Below are 17430 nucleotides of genomic sequence, written 5' to 3'. Positions count from 1 at the left end.
CTAGCAACTTTTTAACGCTCTCTGCCTGGACTACTTGTGTGCAAAAGTAGCGACTTTGCAGCCTGCCAGCTGCCGAGTATGGACTATTTGACTTTTTTGTCCATATTTGAATAAAGAGTAAAAAACTTCCTTAGTCTCACTATTTTTTTCCACGATTGTAACCACCTCAGTATTGGATGCAATGTTATCAATGTGGGTCCGGTGTTTTGAATGTATACATTAGGTATGCACCAGCATTGCCTAGCCAATTTCTCTCGCATGGCATGGGTTGACCCGTAGGTGTGGTAAAGGTACTTGCTTAACATGCCCGCGCTGTGGACCGAATCACAGACCTTGTGATTACAAAGCGAACTCCATAACCAAAGGCTACGCGCCATTAAGTAATTTCAAAATTAGAATTTCTCGTTTTAAATAAATTAAATACGCACTTAAATATTTTTAATACTTTTTAGTGAAATACAAAACTATATTCAGCAGGGTTTTTAAAAAAATAAATTTAGAATCCAAAAACATCGCAGAAATTCTTTCGCGGTTAAAACGTTTTACATTTTTGTGAAATAAAATTTCATGGTTCAAGACCTTCTTACAGAATTTTTATCAAAATATAATCACTAATAAATCTTCTTAAAAAACAGGTATAGACAGTGAAAACAATTTGGCAATAAATTTTCGCGAAATTTTAAACACAAAGATATTGAAATGGTGTAAAAAATTCTATGCATTTTCTACAAAATCAAATTAATTGTTCAAATAGATTTTCCCCATTTTTTTAGCATTGAAGATAAAGCGTTTCTCTGAACTCTTGACTGTCAAAACCAAAATGATGACAAATTTACACCTACACAAATCAGAAACTATTTAAATAAAAAATATAAAAAAGTTGCATCATCTCGAAATAACCTCAACAAGTAGCTACGCTACCCTTTCAAATTGAAGTCTCTTTCACTGTTTCCATGAAACATCCGCAACAGGAAACTCTGGAAAAAACGCCTTCAGCAAGTCTGATTTTACATTCCATCTCCAACTGATTACTGTTCTTGCCCCACAAATTCGGCAGCTATGCGGTGCTTGTTAATTTTTTTCAGTGCAAGATCTTATGGCTTCATTTTGATGAGGTCGTTCATCAAATCGCGAGTTTCGTTCATACCTTGGTACTGTCTTTGTAAAGTGGACAATGCAGACATAACCGTTTTTAATGTATCACTCTGAAGAAGAAAATATGTATATAAACAAAAATGATAAAAATACGAATAAAATAAATATATATTATATATGAATGATGGCGAAGCATATATAACCGCTTCCCATGTGTTACTTTCAGAAAGAAAATATGTTTAAATACAAAAAATGATAAAAATACGAATATGTGAAGAATGACAATGTACAACCCGTTTTCAATGTGTCGCTCTAGTGAAACAATAATATATAAAACAGAATAAAAATAAAAATAAATATATGAACGATGATAAAGGAAGTTTATTCGATATATTACTTTTACAACAATGTGATTTCCACGGATTACGAAACGTAATTTTAAAAGAGAATAATGCTATCACATATTGGACTGATTATTAAATGATAACTTTAGATGGATTTTTAATCCAAAAAAATCCCGCAACTCCAATAGTTGTTTGCTATTTATTCTACATATTCTTTACACGGAGAAGCTGATTTTGGAATTAAAAGGATTGCTAAACTAACTTTTAAACAGGCTCAAATACTTACAAGGTCGGAATTTCTGATTGAGTAATTGTTGATCCATTCAATGTTGTGTAGAGTTTTCGACAGATCGGCTAAGTTATTCGCTATCAACGGGAAAAATTCACAAACGTCACTGAAATATATAATTAGTACAAGTTACACATGACTTAATTTGTGAGCACTCGCAGCTCCGCAGTTTTAATATTCCCAAGATTATTTTTGGATACAAATTCTTGTCTTTGTTATAAAACCGTATAGGAAAACTTTTATTGAACAAAAATTAAAGATTTTTTCAGATTCAATAAATAACAAAAGAAATTGTATGGCCTATGCTTGTGAAAACCTGTAGAGCAAGTGATGTAATATCTATGGGGACAAAAAAGGGGGTTGAGCTCGAGTAAAATAAAGAGGCGAGCTCTGTTACAAAAAGAAAACAATAGAAAAATTTGTAATACAAAAAATAATAAATCACTATCTATATTACAATTCCCGTATACGTCTGTCTGTCTGTCTGTCTGTCACGCAAAATGGTAGCTTAGCTGCGCAATAGCGAAAAGCACGCAATGCGGTATAAAAAGGACGGGCGAACCGGTGGATTTTCCACGGGCTAACGACTACTAAAAAGAGATTATTGTTACCTATGGTAGTCAACATCTACAGTCATATATTCCCCAACAAAAGGTTTTTGCAAACGATCCACAATGAGGTGCTTGTGATCGATGATTTGTTGTAAATGTTGGGACAAAAAGTCTACCATTGATATCATACCATCTGAAATTATCGAAAAGTTAAGGGGTTTATAGCATTGTTAAAATTACTGCGCAAACTGGAAATTTAAAAGTAGGGAGAATAAGAACTCTTAAAGTGGTTTATTTTACAGATATCATTTAAATTATTAGCATATACCATGTTTTCTCGACCACATCTATTAAAAATGCAAAAAAACAATTCTAATTCTAAACGCCTCACCAAAAATCGAAATTTGAAATAAACCCTGTCGTGTTTAATGAAAAATATATGCAGCATAAAAAATTGTTATTAGTGTCCTCCTCGCATACACATATTCACGACGTATCACACACTCAAAATTTAAACGGAACACATTAAGCTTAGTTTGCACCAGGGTTTTAAGTGAGTTTGAGTGTTTTTAAGAGGTTGTTAACTTCAAACCGTAGTAAACACATTCCATGAGTTTAAAATTTGCGGTAGTAATCCACTTAAAACCACAAACAAGATAAACTTACATATCAATAAATTTTCTTCTTTGAGTTTAAAGTTCAAAGACACCGACAGTGCTCGAAGTGAAAAATTATTTCGAAAAAAAAAGGGAAAAAATGTTTCAGGAGACAATCGGTAATATCAAAGTATCAGAATATTATTCCAAGTGGTAGAAAATATTGTTGATCTCGTCTTTAATTAAAAATCAGCCAAATTCAAAATCCTAGTTTTCGTGCAATTTTGCTATCAGGACATTCCGTTCAGGTCATTCATTAAGAAAGTGACACTAATTTTGCGAGACAAACTTTTGGAATATTTGAAAACTGCTAATATATCCCTTAACACGATGTACATATTTTTAACAAAATGATTGATTTCATACTTACCAAGTACATCTGTGTTTAGAATATTATAGAATTCTTCATACAGGCGATGAGATTGTAATTCAATTCCAGCCTGGACAGTTATCAACCACAAAAATTTACATAAAAACATGAAAATTAAAAACGAGAACGCGAGATCTTACCAACTCACAGCTCGAATAAAGTTATCAATTCCCACCTCTGAACACAATAAAGTTAATTTTGGCCAAATAAAGTGGAAATTACCTTGGTCTGTTCTCGATTTAGCTTTGTTATATTTCTCAACGAGTCAAAATATTCCACTGAAGAATTCTTCTCACCTCCACTGCACTAAAGAAAAGATTGTGACAATGCATATTTTACATGGCACACATATACGTACCACTCCATATACTGCACATACAGGTTACATATCAATCCCAAAAACTTGATGTCATGGGGCATAAGGTCCAACAGAAGGGTGTGGGAATGAGGTGGTTGAAAAATATAGATGCTTCAACAGGGTTTCCACTAATCTTACAAGTAACTTTTTTAGGATATTTAGGAGAACTTAGAAGGATTTTAGCTGTTTTTTGAGGATATTTTTTCAATAAGCAGGGTAACGACAGACAAAAATTTAGGAGATTTTAGGAGAATTTGAATTAGGGAAAGATTCGCAGACGGAAGATTTATTAGATAAATAAGTTATAGTGATCTAGGATAACTGATGCAGAACATAAATATTTTTGACTTATATTTCACAAAAAAATCCATTTTACAAATGGAGTTTCATTATTGTTCTCTAAAAAATTTAGGAGATTTTTAGGAGTATTTGCTAAAAATCAGGAAATTTTAGAATATTTTAGAATTATTTAAGAGGATTTTATTTTTTTAGGATTTTTTAGGAGGCGTGGGAACCCTGTTTAAGATGGGGAAGACAAATGTGTGTGTGTGTTGGGGGAGGGTATTTTACTTAAAACAACTGAGTAGAGCATATGTGAGGAAACTAATATATTTCTACACAACAGAAATGAACAAGGTGTTAAGAGGTCTTGAAAAGGGGAGAAGATGACGTTTTATGACTTCCTTTCAGAGAAGGGTGCTGTTGCCTATAAGGATGCATATAGACAAGGAAGAAATTCAATACATATATGTGTCCCCTAAAACAAAATGTCACAATTCTTCACATTTTGCAGAAATGTGAAAGTATATATCTAAGAAATAAAACAGAAATGTTTAAAATTAATTTAAAACAACATATATTTATAAAAATTACGCATTTTCAGAACTTGAATGTGCTGATGAACGTTAAAATTTAAAACAGCTTATAATTAATTGTTTAAAATAAATGTTATTTGAAATAAATAAGAGTGTTGTTTTTTTACTGTATACTAACCTGTGATGAAGAAGTTGAAAATCTTTTGTATGTGTCTAAGATATGTTTTAAGCCTCCCAAATTTATGAAGGCTGGGTCTCCTTCCCATGGGTTACTTGTCATTCTTTATCCAAGTTTCTGTTATGCATGAGATCTACAACAACATATAAAACAAAATAATACTGTCTATTAATATATATATATATATATATATATGAAATATTGTCCAAGGAAACGATTGATCGTTACTGTTTTTATTGATTCATGAAAACGTAGCGGAAACGAAACGATCCCTTCCGCCAATTTTCCAGGCCTGTTTTATAATTCGTTTTAAAACCAAACAAAAAATTAATGAAACGATTTCCGTGTATTGGAAACAATTTCATTAAAAAATGTTATTTTAAAATCGTTTCAAAATTCCTATGGCAAGTCATGTTAATTAAAATATGTCACGGTATGAAACGATTTTTATATTCGAAATTATCTTGGAGACTATCTGTAAAACTTAGGGTGAGAACAAAGTAGCATATTGTTCTGCCCGGATAATGAACATTGGCCTGATTAAGTACGGCAGCTTGCCCCGGTTAAGAACAGGGCAGAAAATACATAATCAGGGCAACATAATCGGGACAGGCCGGCTTATTACTCAAAAAATATTATTTGGCACTTATAAAAGGAACATAATCTGGGCAGTTTATATACGACAGTGTAATATTATTTCTCACTTATTATAGAACGAACATAATCGGGGCAGGCCGACTTATGTATGACAGTCAAATATTATTCGACAATTATAGGACTTAAATAACACAAATATAATTGGGGCTGACTGCTTTTATATCATTCGTGGCAAATACTAAATTTTAGGATTCGCAAGTTTAATAACTTTTCACCAAAATTAATTCCCGCAAAAAGAATAATTTAGGTTCCGTGAAATTTAGTTGCTTCAAAGTATATTATGTTGAAATGTATTTACTACAAGGGTAGTTTATACTAAGAATTACGTCGACACTTTTTTATTTCGCCATGTCTAGTTTTTAGGGGTGTTCTATCTTCCAGAGAATGTTTAATTTACAAAAGCTTGAAGAAAATGCCAATCACAGCCTGTCTCCCAGCTATTTATATCAGCGTTCATAATCCGGTCACCACGACATAACAGTGCAAAAAAAACATAATCGGACCGTGCGTACATAATCCGGCTGTCCCGGTTGTAAACAGGTCTTTTTCGCAATCTGGGCAGAACAATATAAAGTAACAAGATAACTTGGAAAAAAAATTAAAAAACCAAAATTAATTATACACAACAACGTTGTTGCTTAAGAACTTCCCAACTTGCAGTTTCACATCCCTGCAATTATTAATCTACCTATAGATTTAACGACACATGAAAAATTATACAATTTTAAAGAAAACATGCTCATTTAAACAGGCCTATCAATAACAAAAAACCGATCACATAAAAAATCTTGCGCGTCGTTCTTAAGAAAAACCTTTTCGTCATAATACGTACTCTCCTCTCCATCATAGATCTTCTGTTAGTTTACTTCACCAAGTTTTCATAATTTTGTGCCTACATTTTAACCAATAGAAAAAGATACATGACGATGTTTAAAGCAGCCATTTGGCACGTTTGCAAGTATTGCAACCATTTTAATCATAAAATAGCCTTTAGAATTAGTTCCAGTGGATCTCACATGGAAATAAACACATCAGCAGGATGCGCGAGCTATAGCTAGCTAAAACGGAACTTTGTAAACATTCTCAACTAATCTATATACTTTTGCTTAGTTTCCTTAAGTAGCGAATGACTAACATCTTTATGTTGCTTTCATATTTACCTAGTTAAAATTAGTAAAAGAAAGGGAAAGAAATTTTACCTAAATTTTACATGTTGATGTCTTCTTCTCTCTTCTCCTTTCGCGGGAGACTTTGGCTGTTTTGATTTTCTGTAAAAGACGCATGAAATTTAAAATTCTATTCCAAAATTTGAAAATGGCGGATGATTTGACAGTGAAATCTTCTACCACAAACGAAGAAAACAATGATAGTATTCCTCCACCTTCTCCTGAGAAGCCTCCCCAGGAAGAGGGTAGAAGAAGTGTTCCAAGGTTAAGGGAAATAATGAGAAGGCAAAGAAAAGATTCAGATGTAAGCTTAGCATGAAGTTTCGCCATTTTATTTCAGTTACATTAGCTACCCCTCCCTCTCATTTCTGCTTATTTATCTTCTAAACGATAATATATCAAGCAGAAATCGAGTCAATAATGCATAGTTCAATTTCATTTCTATTCATTGTGTGACAAAACAGTTTCTCGAAGTAGCCGCCTAAACTTTTAAGACAACACTTTATCATGGTGCAACACACACCCCTTGCAACCCCTTTTACCAGGCACCCAAAATTGGTGGCATATCTTAGAATTAGCTAGGTGTCCATTCTTTTCTTGTAACCATGCGTCCTTAAAAGCAGTTGTTCCTACTTAAGAAACTAACCAGATCCCTAAATTTTATGCAACAAAGCATGACTGCAAGCTGAACCAAGCCAAACCAAGCATAGGAATTGAGTTGATATTGTAATAATTGATAATATTTGTATGGTCACTACAACAAAAAGACAATAAATATATATACTTACCCTGTTATACAGGTGCAATTTACAGAATGAATGCATCCGTTTTGTGCAGAATTCCTTTTCTTTAAGTGGTGATATTCTGTCCCAACTTAAAACAAGGCTAGTCTAAAGACAAGACGGACCATCTTTAGACACAGTTGCCAATCTTTTGACATGCTGCCCTGTCAATTGACAGGCCAGGACCAACTTGCCACATGACGTTAAAAGGAGTTTGCATTCAACAAGACCTTGTATTTAACGTAAACTAACTCCAATAAAGTGAAAAAACTGAACTGCTGCAACTTTTTTCTGGCATATTGTTGTATATAGCTAGCTGAGTTTAAATTGAGTTATGCATTACAAGTTTGTTGTGGAGCAAACACTACTCGGCAATTCTTGGTGCAAGACCAGATGCATTTTTTAAAGTAGTAAAGACCATTTCAGCAAATGCATTTTTAAAAGCAGTTAGAGACTTTTTTGCATGATTGGAGATGTGTTTACCTGGATTGTTATGTGCATAATGACTAGCTGAATAATTATAACTCAGATATCAAGATGTAACATTCAGCTCATTAAAATGTAATGTTATATTTATAAAGAGAGCTAGCTAGCTATTTTTCAAGCTATATATTAATGTAATCTTTGATGGAATTATTGCAACTTGACCTACTACGTAATTTGAGAGGCAGAATCGATTTTGGCTGGGGTAGCCACAATTGAAATATTTTGTTATTTATTTAAGAAAAAGAGACTTATGACTATGATTTAAAGAAGTATATATTATGTGTTAATTCATATTTTATGTGATCAGTTCCACCAGTTCCAAGCAATAGGCCTTTTTAATTATTTTCGGTGGTAGTTCACAAAGGCAGTTCTGGAATCTTTAGGCTCCTATTTGAGCTTCAGAAACCTTTTGAAATTCTTGCCCAACTGGACAACATCCTTAGTTGGCGATCAAACCTAAAACCACTTGGACATGAGTCAAACGCTGTACGGCCGTGGCCCATGTATCAAATTTATTTGTCAATATAGTGTGTTGCCCATGTTACAAGTTTTAACTTTAGTCTGGGAGTCTTCAGACTAACCCATGTTAAAAGTGTCAATAGTTAAACCTGCCCCTTTCTTTGGTACAATTTTAAAAAGCACAAGTGTCATTTGTCAATAGTTAGGCCTTTGTCAATAGTTAAACATGAGAATTGTTTTCCAATAGTTAGGTCTGTCCCATCTTAATAACACATTATTTAAAATTGCCAGAGTCCTTTGTGTACAGTTAAGTTTGTCCCATCTGATGACACAGTTTTTAAAAGCAGGAGATACCTTTGTCAATAGTTGAGCCTGTACCAACTTAACACAAATTTGCAAACATTTGTCCAAACTTGGCCCAGGCCAGTCATAGATGGGCCATTCCAAATGCAAACATGTCAACTCGTCTTTTGACAGTTGGCTAGTGTCCATAGTTGTGTTAGAACAGTGACAATACACTTTTTGTACATGCCCAGATAAGGTAAAATTTGAAAACCTTAAAGGATTTGTGTGCTTTAAGTGACTTAACGTGTGAATTAACTCATGTGTGAATCAAATATATACGTACAAATCAACATAATTTTTATTTTGAAGTAGTAAAATATTGTCACTCCATTCACCAGTCTGCAGTGTGTATGGATCTGCAAGTATAGTCCTGTTTGTGAGTGTAAGTTTTCCAGTATAGTGAAATTTATCCTCTTTTGAAATAGTCTGCATTTTCAGATCTTCAGAAAGGTAAATAAAAACATGTGCATGCCTAATGTGTTTTTTAACACAGTGTTGCAGTACTGCCCCATGCATTTTTTTCTCTGGCAGTCTGTTATCCCCCAAAAAATCTAGATATGTCACTGATCTCTGTATACACATGCATAATTACATTATCAGTTGCACATCTTATTTATTTGTGATTTTATTCCTTCTTTCTTTCTAGACTCAGCCAGATGCACCTCTTTTGAATTTTCAATACAATGATACCGATTCTTTACAAGATGAATTGTCAGGTTTGTAGTTTCTTGTGTGTATAACCTAATAGGTTTGAGTTTAGTTGAGTAACTTTCTTTTTATGCATAATTTTGAAGATAATTTTACTGTAGGGCTCTGACAAGTTTGATTCGTTATTGTAAAATTACACTATATTTATTCCTGTTGTCCAAGTCAAGAGAAATATTATTTTTTATTGTACTGATCAAGAAAGATAATGTCTTTTCCATGTCTAGAAGTTCCAGAAATCTAGATTGAAAGATTCGAATTCTAACCCCCTTTTTCTTTAGAGCTGTACAGTTACACTGAAGAAGATGAATTCAAAGAGAATGCCAGTGCATTTCAGACATCTTTTACTGAATATATGAAAAATGGTATGGTTTAAAAACTTCTTCATGGTTTTAGAATGTTTTGTGTTATATTATCAAAAATTGCTTCACCATTGTCATTGAAACATTTACCCATAAAAACTTTTTACTTTTTAGAAATTGTTGCTTCATGTGGTATTGTATAACTGTAGTATAGGTAACTTTATTTATCTCTTAGAAACTGTGTTGTGGTGTGATATGGAATTGGTGCAAAAAAGAGGTTTTATATTTTATGTACTGGAAAAATTAGAGGTTGTTGACATTGAAGAACGAAGGATAGCATCTCGGACATTACTGTATTTAGCCCAAGGTATTTTAAAATCTAATACCCTACTTTAAAACAATTACTATATTACAGAATTAAAAAGGATGATTGTTGTTTGTTATTAATAATCCAGAATTTGGTGGATATTTAAATCTTATATGAAAATTCAAAGTTTTTTTCCGTATGAAAGACATTGATGTATTATCTTCCAGTGAAAAAGGAATGTAAACGTGACAGAATTACTTTATGACATCCTAAATACTGGTTCGACAATAAATTTTTTAATATAGTTGACCTAGTGCATTTGTTATAAATTATTACCCTTCTTATTATCAAATTAGGAATGTACAGGGACCAGGAAGATTTTAATGAATGCACGGCTATGGTATGTTAGCGCAATCCTATTGAGTTATTTATAAGTTATAAAGTACTCTGTGGCATCTGTTTCTGTTTAATTATATTGCTGTTTATAGATGAAGGAAAATGCCATGATACTATACAAATGTGGTGTCTATTCATGCGTGCAACAGTTGCTTGTCATGGAAGCGGAGTATGTTTGCATTACTTAAAATAAGATGGAGAGCGTTGCTTTAGACTGGATAATGATCTGTTTGTTTGTTTACTTTTCTCTTATTTAGAAATCCCGAAGCAGTACAGTTAGCAATGCAAAAACCATCAATATCAATTGCAGACAGCATCGATCTAAGGCAACTTTTGTTATTATTTTGTAACTTTGTCTTGTGAACCTTAACCTAATATAAGTCAGAAGAATTCTTAAGCTCCAATTGCAGATGGTCAACCTATGCACATGTTTATTTAAACAAATGGAAAATAAAAACTTATATATACATAAAGACAATTCTTGTTATGTTATCACTATGTGAATGTTCCATATCTGTTCGTTTGCTGTATGCCTGTATTTATTTTAGTTTTTTTTTTCATCTATTTTTTGCAGTAATCCTCTGGCACCTTTAAAATATATAAGTGTATGTGTGTGTTAACAAGGAGACTAGTACCAATTTAGAGTGCAGTTGTACCGAAATGCTGTCTAATTATTTTCATTGAAATATAAAAATCCAAACTGAAGGTACAATACGTTTCGTGCAATACCATTCCTTATATACCATGACAGAACCTGTAACGCATAAGCAAGCTTGAGAATGATCTGCAAAATATATGGATGCATGCAAATAAAGTTTATTTACAAGAACATTTAAAATATACAATAAATTTATGAAGGTTTCTGTAAGGTACCTGAATAAGTAGTAAACAACTTAATAAAGGAAAACATTTGAAAGATTTTACATACAAATTTCTATTTTGTCTTTATTTCATGTCCAAAGTTATCCTGGCATGAACTTCATGTTGTCTGTAAAATGATAGTCATTTTCTGTATAAAAAAAACAGAACTTTTGTTTCATATTTACAGTCAATTATAATAATTACAAAAGATGAAAATTAAAGATTTTTTCCTGGATGATTTTTTTTATAAACCTGTTGTGTTTTCTATTTTAGGATTTACTTAAATATATTGTACATGATGACTGAAATAATTCGCAATTTCGAAAAGTCAGATGACATACTGCAAGCAACTGCTGAATCGCTCCGAGAGGAACTAGGTATGTTATTTATTTGAAAAGCAGGAGAAACTGTGGCAGGAAAATTGTTTAGAAAAAGAAAAGGTAGTATTTCCACAATGGAAATTCGCACAACACAGATGACCCTGCGCTAAAGGCATGCTTGTATAAAAGTATATTTGACATAGGTAGAATTTGTTTGAAATAAGGTTAAACCAGAAATCTAATTTTAAGTACACTTTTAGTTTGTCACTTAAAATAAATACACAAAAAGTTCATACTTCGACATTACTTTTTATAGGACCTGTTTTATAAGTTGTTATAAGCACATCTATTAATTTATTATTTCTTGTTAAATGTAACATATTTTTCATTGGCAGCCGGCTGTGTTGACATTAATGATGGCCAACCGTTCGCATGTATTTTGTTCGACTTGGTATTAAAGTTTTGTGCAGGCTCGAGTCCACATTATCCTATCAAAAAGATTCTTCTACTTTTGTGGAAAGTTATATTAGTAAGTTTTTTTAAAAATCCAATATTGTGTTGTTGAAGTTGTTTTTTTAAGTTAAAGCAGGGTTGAGACAGACAAGAAAAAACTCCTGTTGTATTTTAGAAATAGAGTGACCGGATGAAACACTTAAAAAGCTTTTTCAACGTTTTAATGTATTTGGGATGGGGATCCGAAAAATTGTTACTTCAGGGATTGATTGATAAAAATTTCCGTTGGATCCAAACGTAAAAAGTTGAAATGTATTTAATTTTTCTCGCAGACAGGATTTAAAAAGAATAATTAGCAAAATAAATACTCAAATTATATTATTAATCTTGTTCAGTTTTGATTTTGAGTGGAAATTCACCTTCAGACATAAACATTTTTTTGTGCATCAACAAGTGACCTGTTTTCTTTTTAAGTTTACACTTGGAGGATTCAAAGAACTCCAAGTAAAAATGAAAGAGGCCCGGGTACAAGCTGGTCTAACACCCTCGTTTGGAGAGCAGCATGCTAATACGATTGAAACAGAAAAACATCATCAACTTCGTCCCTCGTCCCCGTCAGAAGAGTCAATACAACGTTTAAAGCCAAGAAAAACAGTAGATCTAGATGACGATGACATTGATTTTGTTCCAGCACCAATCACTCAATCACATCACTATGTTGAGAACGTTTTACTTTTGCGTCCAAAAGTCAGGTACAATATATTCAGCGAAAACTTGTGTTAAAGCATGTAACGTCTTGCTCATAAAAAATTTTCGGGTACTTTGTTGACTGTCGAAAACGATGATTTTCTAAAGTTGAAGTCACACTAGCTGTGAAAATACAAATATGGATAACCTATATAATGCTCAGCATACTTTGTACTCTGACACAGTTTTTGCCTAAAAAGATTTTTCATTTTCCAACAAATTTAGACAAAAAATGAGACTGAAAGTAGACATAACACTTTTAATACCTGCTTCTTGTGTAGATTCTTTGTTCAGTATCTTTTTTTTGTGGAAAGCAGAGCGATTTTTATTTAATATTTTTGATCTAAAACGGAAGTAACAAAAAATCAACATTTTGTTGTCACCACCATGTCCGGCACAATGTTTTTTTGGCTCACGGGTTTAATTTCTGCAAATGCAAAATTATAGCATATTTAAACTGCAGAACTCGAGAAAGTTATATCAAGGTGATACGATATTAAAGAAGGAACGTCCTTTGATTTGGATTTAAATTACCCTGAATATTAAGTCTTAGATTTGTGTTTTCACATGATTATAATGTTTTAGAGGAACATGTAAATGAAGGGGTGTCTATATGCGTGCTAATGTTATTATTATAGAGATAAAAATATATTCTTTTTCTATTTTAATATGTACCAGCAGTCATAAAAAAAATTCAAGCAAATTTGTCTTTTTTCAATATTAATGTGAGACCATATTTTTTTCTTATTTTTAGAGAAAAAGATGTTGGTTCATTTTTAGGGATGTGTCGATCGAAATATATTGGTTATCAGCTTCTCGAGTAAGTAGCATCTTCTTCCATAGACTTACCGTGCTGACGAATTACATTGCTACTGACGCTTTTTCTGTTTAGCGACAACACATCCACTGCAGGACTCCCACCGTCTATAAAAGAAGGATTGAACGTACTGAGAAGTGTAAGGATATACCGTGGCTAATATTTTTTGCCGATTAACAATTTTTGACAGATTTTTTTTATCCGACCTCCATTTTTTGCCCTTTTTTAATTCAATATTGGAGAAAAGCCAGTAAATGTAGCAGAGGAAAGTTGAGTACCAAAACAAAGAAAATATCTAAATGAGACAATAAAAAAACTTCATTGAAAGTGGAAGTTTGTAGAGTTTTTATTGTCATTCTCCTGTAGTTGTTATTAAAAGAAATTAAGCATTGAAAAATCAAACTTGTAGTAATTTGCGATTTAGAAATTGGTCGACAAAAAGTGACTAAATCAAAAAATTTATTCGGCAGAATTGTGTTATAAAATGACTTTTTTACCACTTTTTTGTTAATGTGCATGTCAATCGGGCTTCACTCTTTTAGATAAGCTGAAACAACTTTAACCCATGTACGTCGTTTGATGAAATGTAATATTGTCTTTTAGCATGTGTATACGTCGCTATCTGAAGTTCAGATCAAACAAGAAGAGGAACATGCTGATCGTCCATTTAGTAAGGTATAAGGAAATGCAATGTGCTCTATTTTTGACATCCTTTACCTATAATTACATAGATTATGATACTGTACTGCGTTTATGCTCGAGTGATTTTATTTCTTGCTTTCTTACCTATATTGTTCAAACTATATTGGTTGTATGTTAAAATTGTTTTTTTGCAGGGTATTCACGAACTTCCAGAGACTAATTCCGAAGTTTTATACAAGTCATTATTACCAAATTTGCCACAGTATATGGTATAGAAAATATTTTAAAGGGCGTTGTCATTGTTAAGGTTTATTTTTAATGAGGCCATACCAGAGGCATAACAACACTCAGAAACTTTAAATATAATATTGTATCATTCTTTCTTTAATATTAACATTTTTGATTGTTTATATTTATTTATTTATATTTATTAATTTTTCTATTTCTTCATTGTTTAGATTGCACTTCTAAAAATGTTGCTCGCATCAGCTCCAACTGCGAAAGCAAAAACAGAATCTATCAATATTCTCACGGATGTGTTGCCACCAGAAATGCCGTGAGTTTTAATGTATATTTTATTTGCAAGCGTTGTTTTCACAAGTTTTAGGATGCAGTACGACCAACATTTGTTCAATAGTATTGTACCGGGTTTTAGGCTTTACAGATGATTTTTTTGACCTCTTAAATCACTCACAGTTGAACTACATCTTTTTCATGAATAATTTGCCAGTTGTTCATCATGGTTACTCACTATAAAAGTTTGCATATCTTTTTTCTCGGTTTTTCGCATGAATACATTTCAAAAATTGTTTCTGCAAAGACGTTCTACATTTAGTACAACTGTTCTTCAATCCATGCAACTTGGTATAGATGTGAACCGCCACAAGGTAAGTATTGTAATGTTACTTACTCCCCCACTCCTGCAGGAAGTAACAGTGAGCTATTTTTTAGACCTTGCATTTTGAATGGTTTTATGATTATCTATCCCTAGGAAATCATGGTTAAATCAATTTCAGCATTGATTCTGTTGTTGCTAAAGCATTTGAAAGTTAACCATATCTATCAGGTTTGTGTGTTTCGCTTTGTTTGTTTGTTTGTTTATTTTTTGTTTGTTTTATGTTGCTTGATGCCATAGACAACTAAAGAAATTGTGATAAAAAGAATATAGGGTGAATAAGTCCATCTCCCTGGTACAAAACATCTTCTGATTTATATTTTTATTATTATTTCAGTTTGAATTTGTTAGTCAGCATCTGGTTTTTGCAAATTGTATTCCACTGGTGCTGAAGTTTTTCAACCAGAACATCTCAGCTTATGTAGCGGCGAAAAACAGGTGAGTTTTACTTCATCGTTTTTTTATGTTGTTGCCTTTTTCTTGAGGCGTCGATACTAGATGCAATATTTTTTTTCTTTCTAGTATTCCGCAGTTAGATTTTCCGACATGTGTTTTAGAAGAGCGATCGGAAATAACTGCTGAAAGTTTGGTAAGTTCCTTATTCAAAAGTTTTTACAAAGTTGATTACCAATTCTCTCTAAATATGATGTCTGACGGAACAGTTACGCCATATTCACTTAGTTTTAATTTAATTTTAGGAGGCCGCTGAGAACGCGTCGTACTTTTGTTGGCGAAATCTATTTTCTTGCATAAACTTGTTAAGGATACTGCAAAAATTGACAAAGTGGAAATACTCACGGACTATGGTTTGTTATTGCTTTTCTTGTTATTGTTGTGGTGATGGTAGTATTCATTGGTTGTGGTTGTTGTTGTCGTCGTTGTGATTGATTTTATTGTTGTTTTTGTCATCGCCGTCGTTGGTGTTGTCTCTGTTGTTGTTTTTGTTTTCGTGTTTGATTTTATTACTGTTGTCATCGTCGTGATTGTTGTCGTTGTTGTTGTCATCGTTATTGTTGTTGTTGTTGCAGCTTTATTAATTATTCTTACACTTATTTACAGATGTTAGTTGTATTCAAATCTGCTCCCATTCTAAAACGAGCTTTAAAGATTCGAGAAGAAAATTTACAGATGTATGTACTAAAGGTAATCTAACCAGCAACGCTCGATTCCTCTTTTCGTCTTTCTTTATGCCATCCAGCCAATGGCAGTGGCATACATTTGTACTTGTGCCGTTTACTTTGAACAGGTGTCCGCTCCTATAGTAAAAGATGTTGTTATCTCTATACTTTCTGCATAGTAGTCTTCTGTTTTTACATAGCTTTTGAAGACGCAGATCAAATACTTAGGTCGAAATTGGAGAAAAAGTAACATGAGAATCATGTCCTTGATATATCATAAAATCAGACACCGACTAAACGATGACTGGGCTTTCGCAAATGGTATGATTTTTTTTCATTTAGAAACTAAATTTGTTTCCCTTTCTCTGCGTTGTTTTGAAGGTTTTCTTTTGCTGTTTTTGTAGACGTTGATGCTCGTCCGTGGGATTTCCAAACTGAAGAATGTGCAATACGCCATAACGTCGATTTGTTTAACTATCATCATTATGAATCAAATGGCACGCATTATCCCAGCGATCTACAACCCGTTGATAATGATCTTCACAGCGTGTTAAGTCAAAAGATTCGATTTAGTGAGCAGTTTCTAAAGGACAGTAGCAAGTGGCTAGATCGAGAAGTTTTCAATACAAATGTGGACTGGGACGAGCTTATAGATGAAAATTACCTCGATGAAAGTTGATTTGTGTGGATTTAGAGAATATTAAATGCTTACCAATAGCTACCCACTTGCGGAAATAAGTGTGGTATGTCGTGAGAAACGACAATAAATTCAATTCGTTAGACTTGTAATCACATTAAGAAATTGCCTGTATATATCCATGTATGATCCGTCGATATAAATAACATATTCAAATGATTTTCTTTCTGAAACTTCCAATATATTTCATGCTGAGGCAAAAAGAAAGTTGATTGTCATGTCAAGGAAAGAGGTTAAATAATCTTCCACAATTTTACTGGCGGACTAAAGTAGGTGTCTTGGAAACTAGGTGAACTTGAAAACCTTTGAATATCCACTATTTCCTGGAAAAAAACCTTGGAAGCATTAAAATAGAAATATTTTTAACAGTTCTGCCAATGTCACATTGTTTCATGGTAAATGTCCTTCTTACTCTTTTCAAATAATTAATTTTTAATGGGTTTTAATGTTTCGTACAGTCATTTTTAAGTATTTTTTTTTACATTGCCTTCCTGTATATTTAAGTATTTCTGTGAGTGTCTGTGAACCTTGAAATATCGCAAAAATTATGATAAGAAAAACCTAAATAGCGAAAAGGACCTTCAAACCTTAAAATTAAAAAAAAATGTTTTCATATTTT

The 17430-nt window shown here is 32.7% G+C and overlaps 2 protein-coding genes across 2 annotated transcripts; one reads left to right on the top strand and one right to left on the bottom strand.

Annotated features, from left to right (window-relative positions):
- Positions 1–546: 546 nt before the first annotated feature.
- On the bottom strand, positions 547–7284 carry LOC130641905 (uncharacterized). Its single transcript, XM_057448920.1, has 8 exons — positions 7268–7284; positions 6513–6581; positions 4657–4789; positions 3528–3611; positions 3306–3375; positions 2340–2472; positions 1726–1834; positions 547–1205 (listed from the first exon to the last, which is right to left on the bottom strand). The coding sequence occupies exons 3-8, from the start codon at positions 4756–4758 to the stop codon at positions 1095–1097; spliced, it is 609 nt and encodes a 202-aa protein (XP_057304903.1). The 5' UTR covers positions 4759–4789; positions 6513–6581; positions 7268–7284; the 3' UTR covers positions 547–1094.
- Positions 6603–16967, top strand: LOC130641903 (striatin-interacting proteins 2-like). Its single transcript, XM_057448919.1, has 23 exons — positions 6603–6783; positions 9198–9267; positions 9538–9621; positions 9794–9925; positions 10222–10265; positions 10354–10430; positions 10519–10587; positions 11396–11499; positions 11838–11971; positions 12370–12647; positions 13397–13462; positions 13535–13598; positions 14063–14134; positions 14296–14370; positions 14560–14657; positions 14937–14988; positions 15093–15167; positions 15334–15434; positions 15519–15585; positions 15695–15802; positions 16056–16139; positions 16315–16435; positions 16519–16967. The coding sequence occupies exons 1-23, from the start codon at positions 6628–6630 to the stop codon at positions 16791–16793; spliced, it is 2406 nt and encodes an 801-aa protein (XP_057304902.1). The 5' UTR covers positions 6603–6627; the 3' UTR covers positions 16794–16967.
- Positions 16968–17430: the final 463 nt, after the last annotated feature.

The sequence above is a fragment of the Hydractinia symbiolongicarpus genome, chromosome 4 (assembly GCF_029227915.1).
Source record: "Hydractinia symbiolongicarpus strain clone_291-10 chromosome 4, HSymV2.1, whole genome shotgun sequence".
In the NCBI taxonomy this organism is placed as follows: domain Eukaryota; kingdom Metazoa; phylum Cnidaria; class Hydrozoa; order Anthoathecata; family Hydractiniidae; genus Hydractinia; species Hydractinia symbiolongicarpus.
This window is presented reverse-complemented; position numbering and strand designations above follow the sequence as displayed.